We start from the raw sequence: 24,456 nt of genomic DNA, 5'->3' as shown, positions 1-24,456 counted from the left end.
TTTCCCTGCTGGAGTGGGCGTTAGCCTTGCGGCCCCATGACGATCCTCTCCATTTTGCCATATTTTCTACATCTCCCCTTGTTAACCCCCTTGCCCGCATTTCTTCTTCCACCACCTTTAGCCAAGTCTTTCTCGGTCTTCCCCGTCCTCTACTTCCTTCTACATTAATTTCCATCACTCTTCTCAACCAGTCACTTTCATCCTTCCTCAACACATGACCAAACCATCTCAAACTGTTTCTCTTCACAGCCTCCATCACAGGCTCTATTCCCATCATCTTTCGCAATTCATCATTTGTCTTCCTCTCCCTCAACGATACTCCACACATCCACCGAACCATTCGCATTTCCACTCTTTCCAGCCTTCGTTGATGCTCTATGTTCATTACCCATGTCTCGCTCCCATAAATCACAACACTTCTCACACATGCAGCATACACTTTTCCCTTCAGCTTCAACGACACTCCCCTCCTCGTCAGCACGCCACTCAATTCCCGAAACTTCTTGCATGCACATCTCACTCCAGCAACCGTTGCCGAGTCTGATCCACCTTCTCCATTCAGCATGTCTCCTAAGTAACAAAATGTTTTCACACCTTCCAGCTTCATGCCATCTCCAAGATCCAACTCAACATTTCCTCCATCTGCAGCTCCCTCTGTGCACACCTTACACTTGAATGTAGCTGCCACACTGGTTAATGACCCTCTCAAACCACTACATTTTTGATGAACCCACTCAGCGCACATTGTACATTGAATGGAATTCACTCCGACACCCTTCCTGCACACAGCACACGGCCACTTCCCAGTTCTTTCCACCTCACCACATGCTTTACCACTTGCCATCACCTTCGTTTTTCCGGTATTCACCTTCAGACCTTTTGTCTCCATACATTCCTTCCACTTGTTCATCTTCTCCTTCAGTCCATCCATACTTTCTGCAATCAACACCAGATCATCTGCATACAATAACTCCCACGGTAAACCCTCCTTTACGTTCCGAGCCAGCACCTCCCTCACAGCTACAAATAGTAGTGGACTTAGTACCGACCCCTGATGCACTCCCACCTTCACCTGAAACTCACCACTGTTCCCGTCCTTCGTCCTTACAGCTGTGCGCACTCTTTTGTACGTTGCCATCACTACTCTGATCAACCATTCCTCCACTCCTAACTTCCTCAATGCCCATGTCACTACTTCATTTGGAACCCTATCGGATGCTTTCTCCAGATCAACAAACCCAAGAAACAACTTCTTCCTCTTCTCCATGTACTTCTCCTGCAACTGCCTCACAATAAAAAGTGCGTCTGTCGTTCCTCTTCCTGGCATAAATCCAAACAGCATTTCGTCAATCTTCACTTTCTTCCTTATCCTCCTCTCGAACACCCTTTCCAATACCTTCATTCCATGCTCCAATAACTTTATCGCTCGATATGAGCCACAGTCCAGAGGGTCACCTTTCCCCTTGTATAGAGGGACGAGGGTACTCAGTTCCCAATTCACTGGAATGCGGGCTTCTTTCACCACCAGATTGCAGATCTCTGTCATTCTCTTCACACCCCAAATTTCCCGCTGCCTTCAACATATCTCCCACAACTCCCGTCGGCCCTCCCGCTTTTCTACTCTTCATTGCTTTTATCGCTTTCTCAACTTCCTTCTCAGTTATCTTCTCTGCTGGTCCTAAAACTGGGTTACTCTCTATGTTGCCATCCCATTCATTCTCTGCATTCAACAGTATTTCCATATATCTCTTCCATATTATTTGTCTGTCCATATCTTCCTTATTATATCATTTGAAAATATCTGAATATATGTGTATTTATTAATTTTTGTCCATTACAGTTGAAGGTCTGAACATTTTAATGATGGAGCATTATGACGTAACAACATGGATTAAAGTTGTATAACTCTATAATTAAATTAGGCTTTGTCATTGCAACTTCGTGACCATTCAGGAGGGAGTTTTCATGCATAAATGTGTATACTGAATATACGAGTATATATATTAAACTAAGGAAGCACACTAACCCTATGACATGCCACTGACGTCATGCACATAAATTATACATGGGGTATAATTTATATGCATGACATCAGTGTCATGTCATCGGGTTAGTGTGCTTCCTTAGTTAAATTTAATATTCCTGACTGCAAACCTCCTAATTGTCGAGGAGCAGGGCAGAGACAATGTGTCAGCGTGGCAGGCTACACTTGTTGCTAACAAGTTGTGCAGCAATTGCTGGGGTGAGACTCAATCTGTGCCTTGCTTCCCAGTCAAGTTAGGGGGTTCAACCTTTGTGTATATATATCTCTATATATTGTTACAGACACGACTTTGATGTTAAGGTGGGCCGAGCGGAATGGCCGCCGTGTCCGCACAAATTACCCGATTGTACTCGAACGTCGACGAAGCCGCGCTACGCTGGCTCAATAGGAAAGAGAAGACACCCGGCTGGGTTATAATGACACAATACGACACCAGGGGTTCAGTTCTCAAGACCTCCGGAGGAGGTTATATTCGTGCGGAAGGTCAGATTACAGGGACGAGAGGTACATCATAGGAAGACAGGCACTTAGACACAACCTTATATTATTCCCGACAGACCACAGAGAAACAGGACAAAAACTGGCTCACACGGGGATTGATGGGTAGGAAAGCGGGTATTCGATGGCCAGCACAAGGTGCACCTTGTGCTCAGGGACAGGATGGCGCGGCCCAACAGATGCAGGAGGTCTCTCAGCGCTCGAGGTGGCGTCTTGTCGTCTCAAGCTGGGGGCGCATCTCTCGTCACGTCCGGCAAGCGGCTGCGTATATCCGGCGGGGAGTGACACGCCCTCGGCTCGTTAGCTCCGCCTCGTGGAATCGGCACGTTGCTTCTCATTGGGTGCGTGCGGGGGGGGTTACTGGCTCCGCCCCCGACGAGGAGCTGACAGCCAGCCCCTTCGGGGTAACCCCGTGGAGCGCATGGTCTGGAGCTAATCGAGCCGGTGTGAGGACGCATCCTCCCCCGCTCCGCCGCCATCTCTTCTGTTGTTGTTGTAATTGTTGTTGTAGTTGTTGTTGTTGTTGTTGTTGTTGTTTGGGGAAGAAGATGGGAGGAGGTATGGGAAGGTCCTAAACTCACTACTGGTGCCATATAATCACATTCTGGTGCAACGAAGAGTCATAATTAATGGAAACGAGGCCTTAACTGACATAGATTAAGAATAACTAGGAAGATGTCCGAAAGTTGTCTACGTGTGGTGCGGTGGACCTGGGCACGACATTTAATGGGGGAATAAGGGGAAGGTCGGCTCTACTGATTGTTATTTACATGCAATGGGACTAGGGAATGGGGGATTGGGGAAAGTTGGGGAGTATTGGAGAAAATAGGGGAATATTTACAAGCGGATATGGAGGCCAAATTCCATATTCGCAACATTGCACCCTTCTCTACCCTCGGGGCGTCCCGACCCGATAAATTTTTACCTACTTTAGTGTGGCACGCAATGTAGTTCCCTCTACTATTAACTCTACCCTGAGTGCGACAGTTTTACAGATATTCACAAATGAGTAAATATGTCCCCCTGCGACGTTGCACCCTTCTCCTCACAGAAACACACCCACAGGATAACCGAATCCGGAAAGAATTCTCAAACTACACATACAGCTGGTAGGGAGCATTATTTACACGACTACGCTGCTATTTACACTACGATCCAGGACCTGTTTTTGGAGGGACACATGCAGATGTTATGCATAGAGAGAGCGCGCTTGCCAGCATCGATACACCAACCCACGAGTGCTCTGTGGCCGACGGCCTTTAATAACGTGCAGAGCACCCTTTCCCAGCATCAAAAGCACCACCCCACCACCAATCGGTGCAGTCACCATTGTTCATTGGAATAAAAATAAATTCGACAACCCCTAACCCTGCAGGTGTCTCTTGCTCTTCTTGTGGTGCACTTGGTGTTAATTAACAGTGGTTCACCTTTATGGCATAGGTGCCACGTTGACCCATAGGTCCTTCCACGGGTGGTGCTTGGCCGCAAAAGAGCTGCGGTCCATTGTGGGTGGCCACAAACATTGCGGTCCATATGGTGTATCGATCCAGGCAGCCAACAGCGAAAGTGCAGGCCCACAACTGCGTAGCCAGCACCTCTCTCTCCTCTCTCTCTACCCCAAAGCCAGATCCTCGGAGGTGGGAGACAAAAGAAGAAACAAGTGAGTAAGGTGGTAAGGGCGCAAAAGTGCACGCAATACAAGATGATGCACACTGGGGGCACATGGGAACCAGGTGAGACAGGTACGTTCCTATCGTACGCCCCCCCCCACCAGGTAACCTACATGGCCCCTCCCTTACCCCTTACTGTATCCACAAAACACAACACTACCCATAAACATCTACTTTACAAATCGACAAACATCCCTACTGTCTTCCCCGTTCCTCCCATAAACCAAATTCGTCTTCTCTCCCTCCTAACCAATCAAATTTGCCATTTTCAACTCTCATCAAAATTTGCCATTTTCAACTCAACATCAAAATTTGCCATTACCAATTCATCATCAGTCCCTCCTAGGGAGGGAGAGATGGAATCACCCCAATGTCTCATCCACGTCGTGATGCGTCTCACAAATCCACAGCAATTTCATTTCTGCAACACAAACAAAGAAAACACAGGTGTGGAGTCATCATCATCACCACAGGCAAGTGGCTGCGTATGGTGCGACAGGTTCATCAATCCTAACTATTTCCTAAGTGACTTTAACAACTTTACACTACCCGGGGTCTTTCTCCGGCCAAACCATTGGCCCTCTTACACTATGGGTTCTAAAAACCAATTCCCATTGGCCAAACTGTGGTGCTCTTCAATTTGGGGTCTCACTCCCCCGATTCATCTCCCGGTGCCCTCGTACAATTTCTGGGCTGCGACGCGGACCTCTCCCAGTGGGTCTACCCACCTGCACACCTCCACCACTGCAGTTGCCTCCGAGCTTACCTGCTCCTTACCCTAACCTAACTACCTGGGGAAGGCCCTCTGGCACTCTCCCCACTCGGTGCCCTCTCTGGCACTGGGCTACCCGGGTCCGTCCTCCGGATCCTCGGGCCCCATCCACAACTCTACCGGCTCCCAGAGCCCACCTGCGGCCTCACCTGGCCGACATCCTCACAGTGGTGGAGTGCCCAACCAACTACACACACTAACAGGCTACACGCCCAGCCATTTCCACAACACTAATGCACCCATTCACAACACCATTCTGCAACCGCACCACAAATGCCAATATCCAACCACAATTTACCTGCACCCTCTACCTAACACTTACACTACCCGCCCCGGGTGCTCGTGAAAGGGGTCCACTCTTCCCCCATCCACACCTTCGCACCATGCACACCACTCCGTACCACTTACTCCAACTCTCTCCACACACCTGTACCTGCACACCTGTGCTCTCACACCTGGTGCCACCTGCACCCTTCTCTCCCCAAGCGCATTCGCGCTGATCCACACACTCACTACTCATACACTGCTCCACACACCTGTCCAGTTGCACACCTGTGCAATCACACCTGTTCAATTCTCACACACACAGCATCATCTCAGCTAACTACTCCCTTCTGAAACTTGCGCTTCCCAGTCGTCCCTTTAAACTATTGCGCTCCCACGTCATTATCATCCATACTAATCTACCTGCGTCCCCACTACAGGTATCAGTCACTAACTAAACTTAACGTTACCTAATGTCATCTTCGCTAGATCCCTATCAATATAACCTAACCCACCCGGGCTAGTTTTCACTGCCATACACCCCATAAACTATTGCTCCTTTGCCCCACACATGGGAAGGATGGTGGATTTGCCATCCCACCACATCGGGGGTCTCTCACTACCAATTTTGCACATCAAATTTCAACAAATCAAAAATTTGGCCAATCACTGCCCATCATCTGCCAATCACTACTGCCAATCCTTTGCCAATCATCAAATTTTGTTTTTCTCTAATTTTGGGTCCAAAACACTAACCTCATCACCCAGTCGACTCACTAATACCTCTCGGTGCGCCACTCCCTGTCCAAAGCCCGGCTTCGTGAAGCCAAGCAATGGATGCTGGTTGTTTTGTGCCAGCGGCTGGATGCATCCCGCATTCGGTGCAGGGAAGGAGGTTTACCCGGGCCGAGATCCCACGCACCATCTCGGCACGGAGCCATCCAATGTCCCGATCTCGACCTGCCGGCACGTCTCAACAAAACGTGGTCGCCATGACGACCCTTCCTATCCAGCCGCCCGCTCCGCCTAGTGGAGCACGGACGCGGCCGTTCAAAGCGAGGCCCGGCACGCACCGAGGGCCCGATTCGGCTATAAGTCGTTCTAAACTCGACCCCGTCTAACGTCGATGCTTCACCTGCATGCTTACATCCCGCAGCCCGTTCCTTGCTCACACATCCAGCTGTGCCCATGCTCCTCGTACCCTTCCTTACACACCCAGGTACCCTCATTCCACTCACAGCCTTGGTCACACACCTGACCACCGAACACTTTGGCACACATTCGTTGGTAGCACACCTCACCAAAACACCTCTTCGCGCCCCCTCCTCGGTCACCTCCTCTGTGACAATCACAGGTGTGCCCTCATTCGCACACCCAACCACGTGCCTCACCACCAACTCCAGCGTGCATTCCCACTCACGCTCCACCATTCCCGGTGTGCATCCTTCCATCCCAGGTGTACATCCTCGCTCACCTGTCACAACTAACTCACGCTCCATGTCACTCTCACTACTCTCACCACCATTCTTGACAGCGCACTCACCCTTACTCTTGACAGCGCACTCTTTCCCCATGCACCTGTCCATCACACACCTTTCTCGCGCACACTCTCCCGTTACACCCTCTGTAACACTCACCACAGGTGGACACTCTTCCTTACTTCTGACAGCGCACTCTTTCCTCATGCACCTGTCCGTCACACACCTTTCTCGCGCACACTCCTGCGCACACTCTCCCGTCACACCCTCTGTAACACTCACCACACCGCGCTTCCACGTGCTTCCTCGCACACACGCTACGACCGACTCATTCTCGCCAACACCCTCACTCCTTGGCACACACTTTTTCCTCACACACCCCAGAGTCGGACTTTCTCGCACACCTCCTCTTTCGCACACCAGACCTGTCACACACCTCACCAACGGCCTTTCACGAACACCCGGATCCAAACCAATCCCCAAGCTTTTTAAATCCCCTGGCGCATCATACGCACGACCATATTGGTCACCACTTACACCGGGTCCTCTTCCTCTTCGCTTCTCCTCCATCACCTGCGAATCCCTCATCCGGTTAATGAGCACATCATCACGATCCAAACACAGACTTTGGACCAATTCTTTTATCTCCTCTTTTATCTCTTTCTTATCCCCTCTCCGTCGCTTCTTAATTTCGCTCATCCCTTCTTCCACTTCTTCTAATTTGTGCTTCACCTCTTTTATTCCCCGGTACGTCTCCTCAAGCTCGTCCTCCAAGGCTACCTTGACCGTTTCCATGTGCGTCCTCACCTGCCGGTCCTTCGTCTCCATGACCTCTATCACCTCGTCCAGCCTCGTTGTCAGTCCCTCACGTACCATCTGACATTCCCTCTTCGTCGCTATCAAGTCGTCTTTTAGTTCTTTCTGTGTCACTTTTAACCCTCCTAATACCGCAGTGTTCCTTTGAACCTGCTCCGTTAGTTCTTTTTGTCCCTCCGTCAGCTGTTCCACCTCCTGCGTCAGGACCTCTATGCCCCCTTGTAACTTTACAGTCCCCTTTCTCACCTCCTTCTCCATGTGCTCCTCACAGTGCCTCACCTCCTCGCGCACTCCTCCGACCTCCTCACTCACTCCTCTTCTGATCTCCTCTCCCATCACTTGCATCTCCTGCCCAGATGCCACCCTCATCTGCTCCATTTCCTCCCTGTGAGCATCCAGTTTGGTTTCTACCCCCATTCTGACCCCCTCTATCTGCTGCCCCATTTGGTTAACTTCCCTTTCCGCTTGGTCCCTCATGTCCCTCAATTTGCCTTCCATGGTGTTTTCTAACCCCTCTAACCCTTTTTGCATCCCTTCCATTTGATTCTCTTGAGCGGCCATTCTGTTTTCTACCCCCGTTAACCCCTCCTGTATTTCCCCTAATCTATCGTCTAATTTCCCAAATTTCATGTCTAATCCCTTAAAATTATTGTCTAATCCCTTAAAATTATTGTCTAATCCCTCACTGGTACCCCTCGCTTCGTCCCTCATTACCCCCATTTCGTTTCCCATTACCCCCATTTGGTTTCCCATTACCCCCAATTGGCCCTCCAATCGCTCACTCTGAGCCCTCATTTGCTCACTCTGAGCCCTCATTTCCTCCCTATTCTGGGCCATAAGGGCCGTCATTTGTATAAAAAACAAGTTCAAATCCATCGGGGGCGCTGCCACGGTCGCTGGCGCGGTGATCAGCGAGGCGCCATTTTGCGCGCCCGCTTCTTCGTGCGTGACGGCGCTATTTTGCGAACCTGCCGCCCTCACTGCTTCGCTCTCCTCCTGTCCCTCATTTTGGTCCTGGATCGACCCTGCTTCACTCTCCCCTACCGGACCCCAGCTGTCTTGATCCGCCATAGCGCGACTTGCAAAATTCGAGTTTCGTAAAACAAAACAAATTTCGGCCGCTCCAAATTTTGACCAAAATTTTTTTTTTCCTCTATTCGTTTTTTTTTTTTAAATTTGGTCGGGCCTCGAATCCCACTCCTGACACCAATTGTTACAGACACGACTTTGATGTTAAGGTGGGCCGAGCGGAATGGCCGCCGTGTCCGCACAAATTACCCGATTGTACTCGAACGTCGACGAAGCCGCGCTACGCTGGCTCAATAGGAAAGAGAAGACACCCGGCTGGGTTATAATGACACAATACGACACCAGGGGTTCAGTTCTCAAGACCTCCGGAGGAGGTTATATTCGTGCGGAAGGTCAGATTACAGGGACGAGAGGTACATCATAGGAAGACAGGCACTTAGACACAACCTTATATTATTCCCGACAGACCACAGAGAAACAGGACAAAAACTGGCTCACACGGGGATTGATGGGTAGGAAAGCGGGTATTCGATGGCCAGCACAAGGTGCACCTTGTGCTCAGGGACAGGATGGCGCGGCCCAACAGATGCAGGAGGTCTCTCAGCGCTCGAGGTGGCGTCTTGTCGTCTCAAGCTGGGGGCGCATCTCTCCTCTCGTCACGTCCGGCAAGCGGCTGCGTATATCCGGCGGGGAGTGACACGCCCTCGGCTCGTTAGCTCCGCCTCGTGGAATCGGCACGTTGCTTCTCATTGGGTGCGTGCGGGGGGGGTTACTGGCTCCGCCCCCGACGAGGAGCTGACAGCCAGCCCCTTCGGGGTAACCCCGTGGAGCGCATGGTCTGGAGCTAATCGAGCCGGTGTGAGGACGCATCCTCCCCCGCTCCGCCGCCATCTCTTCTGTTGTTGTTGTAATTGTTGTTGTAGTTGTTGTTGTTGTTGTTGTTGTTGTTTGGGGAAGAAGATGGGAGGAGGTATGGGAAGGTCCTAAACTCACTACTGGTGCCATATAATCACATTCTGGTGCAACGAAGAGTCATAATTAATGGAAACGAGGCCTTAACTGACATAGATTAAGAATAACTAGGAAGATGTCCGAAAGTTGTCTACGTGTGGTGCGGTGGACCTGGGCACGACATTTAATGGGGGAATAAGGGGAAGGTCGGCTCTACTGATTGTTATTTACATGCAATGGGACTAGGGAATGGGGGATTGGGGAAAGTTGGGGAGTATTGGAGAAAATAGGGGAATATTTACAAGCGGATATGGAGGCCAAATTCCATATTCGCAACAATATGTATGTATGTATGTATGTATGTATGTATGTATGTATGTATGTATGTATGTATTTCCCTCGTGGTCCCCCTGTACTGTCTTTCCCTCGTGGTCCCCCTGTACTGTCTTTCCCTCGTGGTCCCCCTGTACTGTCTTTCCCTCATGGTCCCCCTGTACTGTCTTTCCCTCGTGGTCCCCCTGTACTGTCTTTCCCTCGTGGTCCCCCTGTACTGTCTTTCCCTCGTGGTCCCCCTGTACTGTCTTTCCCTCGTGGTCCCCCTGTACTGTCTTTCCCTCGTGGTCCCCCTGTACTGTCTTTCCCTCGTGGTCCCCCTGTGCTAGAGTATTAAGATATTCAGCTTTTTCCAGAGCAGTGTCCAACATGACTCCATTCTTTTGGAGTGACAGTAAAGAAGAGGAATGTGAACCAAAGACAGACTTTACCAGCTGTCACTAGGCCTCAGAGGATGGTGAGAGACTTGAGGTGAGCTTGATTGTGTGTGCCTGATGTGTGTGCCTGATTGTGTGTGCCTGGCCTGATGTTGTGTGCATATATAGGCTACGTGGACTGTAGGTTGCCATCAGTTGGGGGTTGCCTTCCAGATGGAGAACGCAAGCTGCTTTTCACGATTTGCCTCCACATGACTCAGCGTACCAGGGTCGGAATAAAATAAAATAAAATAAAAAAAACCACCTTTAGAGGCCATTTTTCCCCGCAAGCGGGGGTTGGCCTTTTTCGGGAACTGTGGTTGTTGTTGTTTTTCGGTCCCCTTTTTGAAGCAATGTTTTACGGCCGGATGCCCTTCCTGACGCCAACCCTTTTTGCCGCCTTTAACGACAAGCAGGGAATTACCAGTGAACTGGTACTCAATGTGAACAGGGTCGGAATATTGAATAGAAAAGTTGGAGGCATGAAGGGATGAACTAGTGTTCTTAGAAGATAAAGCAGTCTGGTGAGGAAGAAATTCCAAGAAGTACAGACGTCAGGGGCCGACAACACAATGGACCAGGCTGCGAGGGAGATGGTGGGTTTCAGATCAGATTGATTTGTCTAGAAACGTGATGCATGTCGGCATCTTGGTGGTTCTGTGAATACCGACAAGGAGACACAAACCTTCACAAGGAAATGATTCTAAGATCCAAGAGGAGCAGTGGAGGACAGGCTTGAGGGGAAGGTTGACATAGCTAAATCTAACTATAACGGTACTCGGGAGAGTGCGCATACCTCCAGCAGGCTGAACAGTTTATGTTTTGTATCCCAATCGGCCGGATTTACATCCAGACCTGAACCAAAATCTAATCGGCTTGCTTTTGTCACCTACCCAACTCCTCCAGCAAGGTTTGTCATAATCCGTCCACAACTGTTTGAAACATCGTGTTAAATACCGGTTTTGGCCCCACCTAGCAATGGTGAAGATCACTTGAAAATAAATAATAATTTACGGATCTTCACCAAAATTTAATCGATTCATCCTTGTCACACACCCAAACTGTCCATGAAGTTTCGGCCGAATCCACGCACTGCTTTTTGAGATGTCCTGCTCATAGTCAGGTGTAAAAACACAACCTCCGTCCACCTTCGGTGGCAGAGGTAGTCAAGAAAGACTTCCATTTGGAGAGATGTGAGGATGAAATAAAAATAAACTACTTTGGTTGTCACAATATAGACTAGTTTGCGGACTGACTCCCAGGCAAAGTTTTGCAAATTCCTGTTTGCATATAAAAGTTTGGAAAAAGTGAGCAACAGTTTTCATAGTTTGTACAGTTTACATTCCAGACAGACAAATTTTTTGGAATTCCCACCATCCAGTGTGTATATTATATTATATTATATATAATGTCATAATCATATTTACACAAGTGTGGGTTCTAAACCCACAACAATATATATATATATATATATATATATATATATATATATATATATATATATATATATATATATATTGTTGTGGATATGAGAATGTTTTTTTATTTTGTTGTTGTGGTAAAATGTTGTAAAAGGTTGTTGTAAAATATCACCCCTCCTCCCTCCGTTTGTGGTTGTATAAAGGTCAAAGGGCGTTTCCGTAGTTAGTCCATAAAACATACATGCAGGACACGATATATCCTTTCTTTTGACAGTTATATCCTTATTATGTGTATTAGCGTAAGGCTGTGTCTTCCATTAATTGAAATACTCCATTGCACCAGTGAAAGAGAATAGATCCCCTTTCCTTCCCATCCCCAAAATCTCCATCCCATATTACATCCCCTCTCGTCATTGCCGAGCCCTCGATTGCCCATATTACCTCCGATCCAATTGCCGCCATTGACCACGAGGCAGGGTTGGGGGAAGGAAGGCGTTTCCCCACCTCGTCAGAGAGGGGAGGAGTGAACCAGCCCCGCTCGACCAACCATGAGCCAGGGGTTTGGCTACAGAGGGCGGAGGAAGAGCGGCCGGGGAGGTTCGCAAAGGTTGAGGGGCGGGGGCCTATATAACCCAAGGCAGGGGTGTGGCCAGGAGAGATGCGTTTTTACAGAGGAGAGCAGAAGACAGAAAGGCCTGGAGTTGGACTTTGAGTTGGTCTGAGTTGGTTGGGAGTCGGTCGTCAAGTGCAGAGTGGTGAAGAGTCAGTCAGTAGAGGTGGTGGTCAAGTGGTTGCGTTGGTTGCGGTGAGGAGTCGGTGGTAAAGAGTGAGGGACCAAGAAAGAAAGAGAAAGAGTCCTGAAGCACGAGAGGAAGTTGTTGGACTGGGTGGGACTAAGGAAGGAGAGAGAACCCGTCACACCAATCCCCCAAGCTCCGCGTTGGCTCCACCAAGCGTTCACCTCCAGCCATCCACCTCCTGCAATTCCCCGCGTGAGTCCGTCTTTTGTTTGTTCTGTCCTGGGTTAATTAAGTCTGTATAAGCTAGTATTTTCCCTGTGTCACCTGCGTCTTATGTGTTGTAAATAAACCTTGATTGCTTTCTTTTTGCTTGTGTGTAAATAGCCAATAAATTCAGTCGTATTTCCAAACCTTTCTTTGCCTTCTTTTTCCTCTTTGCATTCGTCGCCTTTGTCTTTTCCCCATTGGGCAGCTACGGTGCGATACGGCCAAAGTTCGGGTGGAATCGGGTGAGTTTTGTTAGGTCGCGGTCTTACACCACCGCTCGGTCTATAACATCTAACCGCGATCTATAACAATTGGTAGTCAGGAGATGGGATTCGAACCTGGGACTAAATTTATTTAGCCCAAATTTTGGACACCAATTGTGTTAGTACTATAACAATTGGTGTCTGGGAGTGGAATTCGGGGCCCGAACAAAATTTTTAAAACATCTAGGAAAAATTTTGGTCAAAATTACGAGCTGCCGAAATTTGTTTTTTTTTAAAGCAAAACCCGAATTTTGAAATCGCGCCATGGCTGTTCAAGGCGACGGGATGCCGGTGGGAGAGATAGACGGGGTAGAATCGACCCAGGACCTCGGGGAAATGTATGTGGAGGAAAGGGTGGAGGAGAGTAAAGAAGGTGTGGTTGTGGGGGTATCAGGTGCACAAAATGGCGCTCTCGCGCACGTGGTTACAGCGGCACCAAATTTTGCCGCGCCCATGACCGTACCACTACCAGCGGGCTTTGATGTGGGGGACTTCATGGCGCAATTCACCGAGATGCTGAGAATAGAGGGGGAGAGATTGAGTAATAAAATTGAAGCAACAATAAACGGAATGAGGGCCGATAGGGAGGAAAGGGAGCAGAGGGACAGAGACCGCAAGTTGGGTGAAAGGGTCCCAGGGGTGCACGACGAGGTAACGCGAGTCGAAAAGCGCTGGTTGAGCGAAGCGGAGAAAAGCACGGGTACAATGACGGGGGTAGAAATCGCGACACGGTGTTGGGAAAAGCCGGCGACCGCTGAGGTAGAGGAGGGTGTTTTATTAAAGCCAACGGTCGCCGAGGTGAATAAAGAAAAAGCAGTAGCGGGAATTAAAATTGAAGAGATGACGGAGGTAACCCGGGAATTGCAGGGAGAAATGGATTATGTACAAAGTCCCTGCTCACATCACGATGCTGTGCTTAACCCGAATGGAAGTTTGCAGGTTCGCATGGAGAAAAGGATCCCCCAGGTGAGTCGTGCTGTATATTGTGCGGGTAGATTTTGTAAGAGGATGTTTAGCGACAAAAGAATTTTCGCGCGCTTGGGATCGAGGAAGCACCCGGGCGTTGGTGAAGGGTCCCGAGTGAGTGGAAATGGCACGCGTGGGAGGAAAAAGTGTGCGTCGGCGAGTGGGTGTGTTATAAAGTGTGGGAGTGAAACCGAGTGCGAGCGAGAATGCACGTCGGTGTGTACGGGGTGTGACACAGGGAGTGAGAGCAATACGGAGTGCACGCCCATGGTGAGTGTTACGGAGGACGTAACGGAGGAGAGGTGTGGACCGAAGTGTGCGCAAGAGGTGTGGTGTGTAACAGAGAGAGCGTTGGTGGAATGTACGGACGGCGTTGGAACGCCAGGTTTTGTGAGGGTGAAAGGGGTAGCGTATGCTTGTAAGCATGCAAGTGAAGCGTCGATGGTAACCGGTTTAGTGGTTAGAGCGACGGATAGCCGATGCGAGCACTCGGTGCGAGGGGTGCTTGGTTGGGTGCGAGGCCCGGCGTCGATCGAAGCTGCGTCGTTTCTCTTCGAAGCGTCGTTGCCGATTCGGGCTTGGCCCCGCCCCGCACGGTCGAGTCCGGGCTTTGTCGGGCGAGGCGACCGGTCCGGTTCGAGGGCGAGTGGGAGGAGGCGGAACGGTGCCCCCTCGTGGGGACGGGGTTCCGACCGGGGGAGATGGAGCCATCGGGCCCGGGACCGCAAGGTGCCGCGCCGAGATGGTGCGTGGAATCTCGGTCCAACCAAACCACCTCCCTTGAACCGAAAGCCGGACGGATTCAACCTGCAGGCGACCAAACCACCCGAATTCATTGCTCGGCTTTGCGAAACCGAGTTTAATGATGTCATGGCGCACCGAGAGGATGTAATAAGTAGACGGACGATGATGGTAGTGATTTGATACGAAATTTATAATAGTGGGTAGAATTGGCAGTAAATGGAAAATTTTTGATTGGTTGGAATTTAGGTGTACAAAATTGATAGTGAGAGACCCCCGATGTGGTGGGATGGCAAATCCACCATCCCTCACAGACGTGGGGCAAAGGAGCTATAGTTTATGGGGTGTATGGCAGTGAAAACTAGCCCGGGTGGGTTAGGTTATATTGTAGGGATCTAGAAGAGATTGACATTAGGTAACGTTAAGGTTAGTTAGTGACTGATACCTGTAGTGGGGACGCAGGTAGATTAGTGTGGATGATAATGACGTGGGAGCGCAATAGTTTAAAGGGACGACTGGGAAGCGCAAGTTTCAGAAGGGAGTAGTTAGCTGAGATGATGCCGTGTGTGTGAGGATTGAACAGGTGAGAATTGGACAGGTGTGATTGCACAGGTGTGCAACTGAACAGGTGTGTGGAGCAGTGTATGAGGGAGTAGTGGTGATTGTGTGTTGTGTTGACCAACTGGTCCAGGAAGAGGAGGAGGGTGCAGGTGGCACCAGGTAGGATTGCACAGGTGTGCAACAACAGGTGTATGTGGTTGTATGGAATAAATGGTATGGAGTAGTGGAATGGATGGTAGTGGAGTGAGAATGGTGGAAATTGTGGAGTGGAGTGGATGGTGCAAAGGTGTGAATGGGGGAAGAGTGGACCCCCATCACGGATACCCGGGGCGGGTAGTGTAAGTGTTAGGTAGAGGGTACAGGTAAATTGTAGTTGGATATTGGCATCTGTGGTGCGGGTGACAGAATGGTATGTGGATGGGTGCGTTGGTGTTGTGGAAATGGCTGGGCGTGTAGCCTGTTAGTGTGTGTAGTTGGTTGGGCGCTCCACCACTGTGAGGATGTCGGCCAGGTGAGGCCGCAGGTGGGCTCTGGGAGCCGGTAGTAGTTGTTGTGGATGGGGCCCGAGGATCCGGAGGACGGACCCGGGTAGCCCAGTGCCAGAGGGCACCGAGTGGGGTGACAGAGCCAGGAGGGGCCTGCCCCAGTTAGATAGGTTAGGGTGAGGAGCTAGGTAAGCTCGGGTGGCAACTGCAGTGGTGGAGGTGTGCAGGTGGGTAGACCCACTGGGAGAGGTACACGTCGCAGCCCAGAAATTGTGCTAGAGCACCGGGAGATGAATCGGGGGAGTGAGACCCCAAATTGAGAAGCACCACAGTTTGGCCAATGGGAATTGGTTTTTAGAACCCATAGTGTAAGAGGGCCAATGGTTTGGCCGGAGAAAGAACCCGGGTAGTGTAAAGTGTGTTAAAATCATTTAGAGGATAGTTAGGATGAAGGATCTCCTCGCACCATCTGCATCCACTCACCTGAGGTGACAGGTACTCCACACCATGCCATGTTTAATTATTTTTACTGTGCAAATGTTTGGAATGTGAGACGCATCATGACGTGGGTGTGACATTGTGCGTAATTCCATCTCTTCCTCCTTATGAGGATTGATGATGAATTGATGATGGCAAATTTTTGAAGTAGAGGGATTGTGGTGACGAATTTGGTATAGGGGAAATATGGGGAAGACGTGACAGTAGTGACGAATTGGTAATGTGTAGATTTTGTACATATGGCGTAAGGGCAAGGGTAGGCTAGGTGACAGGGGGGTGACGTACGGTAGGGACGAGCTTTCTCACTTCGCCCTCCGTACGCATTTTGCCTTGCATTGCCTTTTTGACGTGTACCCTTGAGACCTTACCCCTCGCTCATCTGTCTTGTCCCCCCTTTTTGTCTCCCACATGAGGACCTGAGCGCCGTTGGGCGCCGAGGGGAGCGTGCGTGGGTCGGCCATTGTGCGCCCGAAATTCCCGGAACCAGCTGTCTGCATCGATGCACCACGTTATGGACCACATGTCAGTGGCCGAGCACCACTTATGGACCCCATGGGTTGGGGCAAGGCCCCTCTGCTGGAACCGGCCATGAGGGCCCGAAATCTTGCTGGCGGACCTTGGCCACAGGGCACCGATGCCCCACAGGTGAACCACACTAGTCGGCCCTGTGGGCCATAAATAAAATCAAATAAAAAAAGGACACATTGGGCACACTTTATTGAAAATAGGCCGCCAGTAAGCAAAGCAAAAGAATGACAACATCTGGAAGAACAAATAATAACCAGCAGAGGGAGCCGAAGAGCAAGAGATCACCTGCAGGGTTTGGGTTTGTTGGATTTATTTTATTGATGAACAGTGGTGACTGCACTGATTGGTGCTTGAGGGTGTGTTGGTGCGTTATAGGTGCTTTCATGGTGCATTGATGCAGAGCAGACTGTCCTCCCCCCAGAAAGAACAATTACAGGTCCTGGGTTAGTTTTGTAAATAAAAATAGCGTCAATTGTAAATAATGCTTCCCACCGTCAGTGTGTAGTTTGAAGACCATTCCGCAATTCGGTTAACTGTGGGCGTAAGTCTGTTAGGCAGGGTGCAATGGAGCAGCGGGACACATTTATTTATGTTTTAAAACTGTCGCACTCAGGGTCAGGCTAAAAGTAGAGGGAACTACACCTACATGCCACACTAAGGTAAAAGTAATAGGCCCGGGACGTGCCTAAGGGGAGGAGGGTGCAGTGTTGTGGATATGAGAATGTTTTTTTATTTTGTTGTTGTGGTAAAATGTTGTAAAAGGTTGTTGTAAAATATCACCCCTCCTCCCTCCGTTTGTGGTTGTATAAAGGTCAAAGGGCGTTTCCGTAGTTAGTCCATAAAACATACATGCAGGACACGATATATCCTTTCTTTTGACAGTTATATCCTTATTATGTGTATTAGCGTAAGGCTGTGTCTTCCATTAATTGAAATACTCCATTGCACCAGTGAAAGAGAATAGATCCCCTTTCCTTCCCATCCCCAAAATCTCCATCCCATATTACATCCCCTCTCGTCATTGCCGAGCCCTCGATTGCCCATATTACCTCCGATCCAATTGCCGCCATTGACCACGAGGCAGGGTTGGGGGAAGGAAGGCGTTTCCCCACCTCGTCAGAGAGGGGAGGAGTGAACCAGCCCCGCTCGACCAACCATGAGCCAGGGGTTTGGCTACAGAGGGCGGAGGAAGAGCGGCCGGGGAGGTTCGCAAAGGTTGAGGGGCGGGGGCCTATATAACCCAAGGCAGGGGTGTGGCCAGGAGAGATGCGTTTTTACAGAGGAGAGCAGAAGACAGAAAGGCCTGGAGTTGGACTTTGAGTTGGTCTGAGTTGGTTGGGAGTCGGTCGTCAAGTGCAGAGTGGTGAAGAGTCAGTCAGTAGAGGTGGTGGTCAAGTGGTTGCGTTGGTTGCGGTGAGGAGTCGGTGGTAAAGAGTGAGGGACCAAGAAAGAAAGAGAAAGAGTCCTGAAGCACGAGAGGAAGTTGTTGGACTGGGTGGGACTAAGGAAGGAGAGAGAACCCGTCACACCAATCCCCCAAGCTCCGCGTTGGCTCCACCAAGCGTTCACCTCCAGCCATCCACCTCCTGCAATTCCCCGCGTGAGTCCGTCTTTTGTTTGTTCTGTCCTGGGTTAATTAAGTCTGTATAAGCTAGTATTTTCCCTGTGTCACCTGCGTCTTATGTGTTGTAAATAAACCTTGATTGCTTTCTTTTTGCTTGTGTGTAAATAGCCAATAAATTCAGTCGTATTTCCAAACCTTTCTTTGCCTTCTTTTTCCTCTTTGCATTCGTCGCCTTTGTCTTTTCCCCATTGGGCAGCTACGGTGCGATACGGCCAAAGTTCGGGTGGAATCGGGTGAGTTTTGTTAGGTCGCGGTCTTACACCACCGCTCGGTCTATAACATCTAACCGCGATCTATAACAATATATATAATGGTATCTGTAATCTGGTTCTCCAACCTAATGAGCGGACAACATGACGTCATCGCCATGCACGTCCGCCTTGCCTGCAAAGTTCCAGAGGAACCATCTAGCAGTGCGTCATTACGGATTATAAATACAGATACTGTCACAAGTGCATGCAAAACTCACAGTTACCGACCTGGTTTCGCCCTTGTTGGGGCTTCATCAGGGCAACGCAGTGAGGCTTTCCATACACTTGTAACTCTGTGACCCTTTCGGTTTTTATATCAGTCACTATGCGACCTTCATATCATCAGTGGAGTCACCACCGCGTGGCAGGCGGTGCGTATCGCTCCCAGCAAGGTGCAGCAGCAGCTGTATGGGACACCTTGCTGGCGGTCCCCATGACAATCTTCTCCAGAGAATTTCTTCTCCAGAAGAAAATATATATATATATATATATATATATATATATATATATATATGGCCCATTCAATCAAAAGGACTTACCTTTTGACAAGAGACTGGATCGAAAGGCATGAGATAGGTGAAAGAAATCAAAATATGATTTGGAGAAAATTGGATTTGACAAGTGCGTGCACACATTTTTCAGTAAGGTACCATTTTTAGCAGGACAAGAACAGCAGCGAGGTGAATATTTTGGGGCCGAGTGGAGAGGAAATGGTTTTAAAAGTCATCCATGACAAGGTGGGTGTGAGGTTGCTGAGGAATGTGACAAATAACCCACAAAAAGTGGTTCGGTTCATTTTCAACATCAAAGCACAGTGTAACCACAACAACAACAAAATATTGCTGACAACAGACAATGACGTATGCACGCTTGGAGCTGGCAGAACAGCCTCGAGGCACGCACACTCGTCTGGGTTCGGAATCTGGACCCAGCAATAAACCATCACTCTGGTGTTTCGTCGAGTAGGTGAATCATCAATGTGTGTGCCGTCCCTCGGATGGACGTTAAACTGGGCGTCCCGTCTGCCGGCATCAATTCTTTAGTTGCTATCTTTCTTGGTTTTGACAAAGGAGATCAAGCTTTAAAGTCAGATAAACATGTGAGAGTGTTGAAGGAGATGGCACAGCAGATATGCATGATGTTGACATATATGACATCATGCGTATCCGCTATGCCAACACGAGTCTGTGTCACTCATTGATGTGTTACAGGCCTACCTTTGCTCATACAATGGGATAGCCATTCGTCACAAAAACAGCTACATCCCTGATCCACCCAGACTTCAACTTACTAAATCTGGATACAAAATGGATGTAAAGTTGCCTCGCTTCTGGACCATAACCTGTAGTTTGTTATAATGTCGCTCCCTAGATAAAGTGCCCAACGCTTACTTTAACACGCGAATGATGATGATGCTTTCTAATACAACAACAACAACAACAACAACAACAACAACAACAACAACATGCATTTTAAAGGCCATTTTCCCTGCTAGAGCGGGGGTTAGCCTTGCTTGCTTTCTAATGCAATGTAGAAATGAATACACAACTATAATAAAAATAATTGGTCTCCAATATTCCAGGACTGCATGATAATTAGTTTCTTTATCTATCTATAATTCCAGTAATCTCTGTTTGTACGTTTGTTTGTCTGTGACCGCTGTTTCTCGACAACCACGGGTCCGATATACTTTTAACTTGCCAGGTATATTGCTGGGGACCCGAGGATGTGCCTTTTCAAGGTTTCATATTAATCGGACAATTACTTACCGAGCTATGTCCAAAAAACGATTCAACCAATCAGAGAGCAGCGAACTATCGCGTGTGCCGAACGTGGCGGACACACTCTGCCTCGGATGGCACATTTGAGAGCGTATTCATTTATTTCACGTTTGCAAACTATGTTGCCGCTATGTTGGCGTTAAACTATGTTTTAAAACTAATAAAAACCATTTCATCTAAATAGAGGGGGAGGGGGGGGGATTGTCACTGTACTCGCAAGCCGTTCGCCGTTCGCTTTGGCGTTGCGAATGGACCAAACCATTTCATGTAAATAGAGGGGGGGATATAATTTTAGATATAGATATAGTACGGGCATGCCCTAGTGGAATCAAATCCACAAAAAGCTATAAAACTCCCAAATACCATAACGCTGGAATGGGAATTGGTAAATGAAAATATAGGAACTTAAAAACCCAAAAGCTTTCATGTAGTGAGATCAAGCAAGCATGCGAGCGGAGCAGAGATGGAAATATTGGGGCAGGATGCCAAGAGGCCGCAATGGCCTGTTGCTCTGTGATTAACGCTATCGCCACAACTCGACTGGCACGTTTCCAGGGACAAGGGAAAGGGAAGTTGGTGGCAAGCGTTATGGCCAACGGCTCAGCTCAAAAATTTAAAAACACTTGCGACACAAACATCCCCCCCAACCCCTGTCTTTAACATATTTGAAGAAACCTGATAATTTCACTCAATGATCCCAAAACGAAGAACCCCAATTTTTTTTTTTTTTTTTTTAAATCTGGGGGTTCTCAAAACCCAGATATGGTCCAACAGGCAAAAACCCAACTAACTGCATATCATGCAAAACGAAACAGCATGGAGCATTTTCCAAAATGACCATCAAACCACAGTCCAGTAAATTCCCTTGAAGGAAGTGGCAGGAACTGCATGGTATTCATATCCATGCCATCTCCTCGTCACTCATCGGAGATCATTTCCCTGTTATGCATCATCCTTGCAGCTGCAGAATACATTTCACATCCTCCGCCATGGACGCAGTGGCCGAGGTTGCCTCCGATGCAAATGCATTTTCACTTGTGCAGTCACAGTTGACTTTTTGTGCAGTGTTCGGGTTTTTTTACATTTTTTCTTGAAAGGCATCGCCATTGGAATAAAACGTGGGAAGATTTAATTATCAGCCGAGTACGTAAACACAAAGGGAAGCGGAACAAGCCGATCGGTTCAAAGAATAGATGAGAAAGCTGGACGGGCGCAGGAAAGCAGACACGGACCGATGGACAGCGGCATTGAAATTGGGAGAAATATGGCCACGCTATAGGCCGAACACTTAATGCGAGTATGTTTTTAAAATAATTCAGAGAAACTGGCGTAGAGCACTTCTGGCCCGAATAGTCACGTTGGTGTCACAAAAAAGGATGCTTAAGAATGAAGTTACGTTCAGGCCAAGTTTGCAGTTTGAGATCCGCAAGTTTAATGCGGCACAGAGACGCACATACCTGGGGTTAAGAGTTGGCCTGTTTAACATTCCCACCTGAGCCCATGCATCCTCAGTGCTGGGATCGCAGATTCAAATCCTTTCTACCTTTTCAGTTCGTCCATTGTATACCTTACAATTAAGGTAAAAGTACACTGCTGTCTCATAGTGTCTTTGCCCTGCATGTGAGAAGTATATATATATTGAAGTTCCTCTACTGGTTTAAAATCAGTGTTTAACTAGAACAGCACTCAGTAGAGAGCACACCTCCGCCTGGTGAACAGTTTACGTTTTGTATCTCAGAGTAGACCAGAAAACCACAATACAGAATCACATTTAATCAAAATCAAACACAGGAATCACCATCCATAACTTTTTGAGATATCCTGCTATGTATCGTTTTTGGCCCCATCTCCCAATGGTGAAGAATCATTTTTAAAAATTCTAGTAGCCGGATCCGAATCCGGATCTTCACCAAAATCTAATCATTTCGTCCTCGTCACATACGCTACATATCTGCCAAATTTCGTCCGAATCCGTCCACAACTTTTTGAGATATTTTGTTCACAAACGGACAGACAGACACACACGGGCAAACAGACAGACAGAGGTGAAAACATAACCTCAATCCACCTTTGGTGGCGGAGGTAATAATCTAAAAACTAGAGCGGTCGTTGGCACGCCATTGCAAATCCCCATGCTTCCCACCTAAAGCAACATTTAAAGATGGCAAAAAGTTCCACCAGGAATGACCCAATGTCAAAATTTGACTGTTTAGGAGGAGATAGTGTGACAGAAGGACGGACAGACCGATTACAATATCTCCCCCGTTTCCCCCCCCCCCCCCCCAAAATTAATGGGATTAATAATGGAACAAGTGTACATATGTACCTTTGTATGTACGTTCACTCTATATCCATTGGTTGGACAGCTGGCCTGACCCACCCACAATTGTAACATGAAAAATAAAATTATACGTCCGTTACTTTAGTAAGCCTAAGACATCTGCAGAAGTATGGTATTCACAATCGACATGCTCTACCTATAAGTTTTCCGTTCAGTGTAAATCAACCTAAGCTGTTAAAAGGATCATCAAATATCGAAAGGTTGGAGCCGATAGGCATCATGGGCCTTGTGAAGGCGACAATACGTATAGGCCCCAGGCTTCAGGTCTCTGGTGTTAGCCAGTGAGCCAGTGCAATTGGACTTATCCGAGCTATACAGTATAACAACGATGTATTATATACGCTCATAAGCTGTAGCCATGTTTTTGCTTCATGTACGTCTCAGGTTGTTTTTATTTTGGGGAGCGATTAAGACAGCGGACTGTTGCCTATACACTGCCTAAATAAAGGGACGTGTCAGAAGAGCATGTTGCAAGTCTGAAACAAGATCACCCATAGGGCAGGCACTCTGCTTGTATATGTATAACACACACACAAACAAACAAACAAATAAATAAATAAAGACACGTGAACACAGATAACAGAGACAGGAAACATGCAAACTTTTTGGATAAGATTAGGTGTGATCACAAGTCATAAACACCGACAGGTAGGCAAGAAGACAGAACTCAACATGTTGCGAAGCAGGCGGTCAGTCAAACAGAAAGACATCAGCATGTTGAAGGTAGGCAAGCAGGCAGACATGTCGAAGGTAAGCAAGCAGAGACAAAATATTGGCAGGTAAGCAATGTTGGCAGGTAAGCAGACAGACTGTCGGCAGGTACTTAGACAAACAGCATGTCGACAAGTACGATGCCAAACAACATGTTGGCAGGTAATTAGGCAGACAAACATGTCAGTAAACAAGCAGGCAGATAGGCAGAAGAGCATGCAGGAAGGTGGGCTGGCGCAGCAGGTAAGTAGGCAGGCAAACACACAGGTTGGCAGGTACACAAATCACAGCATGTCTGCAGGTAAGCAAATCGCAGCATGTCGGCAGGTAAGCAACATGTTGGCAGGTGAAAAGCAGACAGCCGGCACGTCGAAAGGCAAGTAGACAGCACGTCGAAAGGTCGTCAGGTAGATAGATAGCATGTCTAAAGGTAGGCAGGTAGACAGCACGTCGACAAGCAAACAGCAGACGTGAGCATCTCGAGAGATGTTTCGGCAAGTGACAAACATCAACAGGAGACGAAATTCCATGTTTAAAAACAAAATTCCTTACGAATGTCGATTTCCTATAATCTCCGGTGTCGACGGCGCTCTTTCGGAGCGACGGCTTGTTCCTGCGACGCCGCACGGGGCTGATAGACTCGCCCTGCATGGTGGACACGGACAGTAGAGCAACTGCCCGACTGGCCTGTCCCAAACAACGCAGCACTGTACCAAATCACAAATGTGCCAGGACAAGACAGGGCGGGGCGGACTGAATCGAGGGGCGGGGCGTGCTGAATTAAGGGGCGGGGCGGACTTAATCGAGGGGTGGGGCGGACTGAATCGAGGGGCGGGGCGGACTGAATCGAGGGGCGGGGCGTGCTGAATTAAGGGGCGGGGCGGACTGAATCGAGGGGCGGGTGCGGTGGACGATGTTACCTCAGCCGCGCCCGACCAACTTGAGCTCTGGGAACTGATTTCCAGATTTTGAATACGGTATTGTGTTAAAAAATGCAATTTACAATA

The 24,456-nt window shown here is 48.7% G+C and overlaps 1 protein-coding gene across 3 annotated transcripts in view; it reads right to left on the bottom strand.

Annotated features, from left to right (window-relative positions):
* The window catches only part of LOC137439629 (protein diaphanous homolog 2), a 132,414-nt gene extending 108,225 nt beyond the window's left edge, over positions 1–24,189 (bottom strand). The window contains exon 1 of one of the 3 annotated variants that reach the window (XM_068135569.2): positions 24,002–24,189. In XM_068135569.2, the coding sequence (XP_067991670.2) occupies positions 24,002–24,100 (99 nt within the window). In that variant the 5' untranslated portion in view covers positions 24,101–24,189. The remainder of the gene's footprint in view (positions 1–24,001) is intronic. The other 2 variants (XM_068135571.2, XM_068135570.2) reach the window with 2 other exon arrangements.
* Positions 24,190–24,456: the final 267 nt, after the last annotated feature.

Source organism: Myxine glutinosa, chromosome 14 (assembly GCF_964187855.1).
Source record: "Myxine glutinosa chromosome 14, kmMyxGlut1.1, whole genome shotgun sequence".
Taxonomy (NCBI): Eukaryota; Metazoa; Chordata; class Myxini; order Myxiniformes; family Myxinidae; genus Myxine; species Myxine glutinosa.
This window is presented reverse-complemented; position numbering and strand designations above follow the sequence as displayed.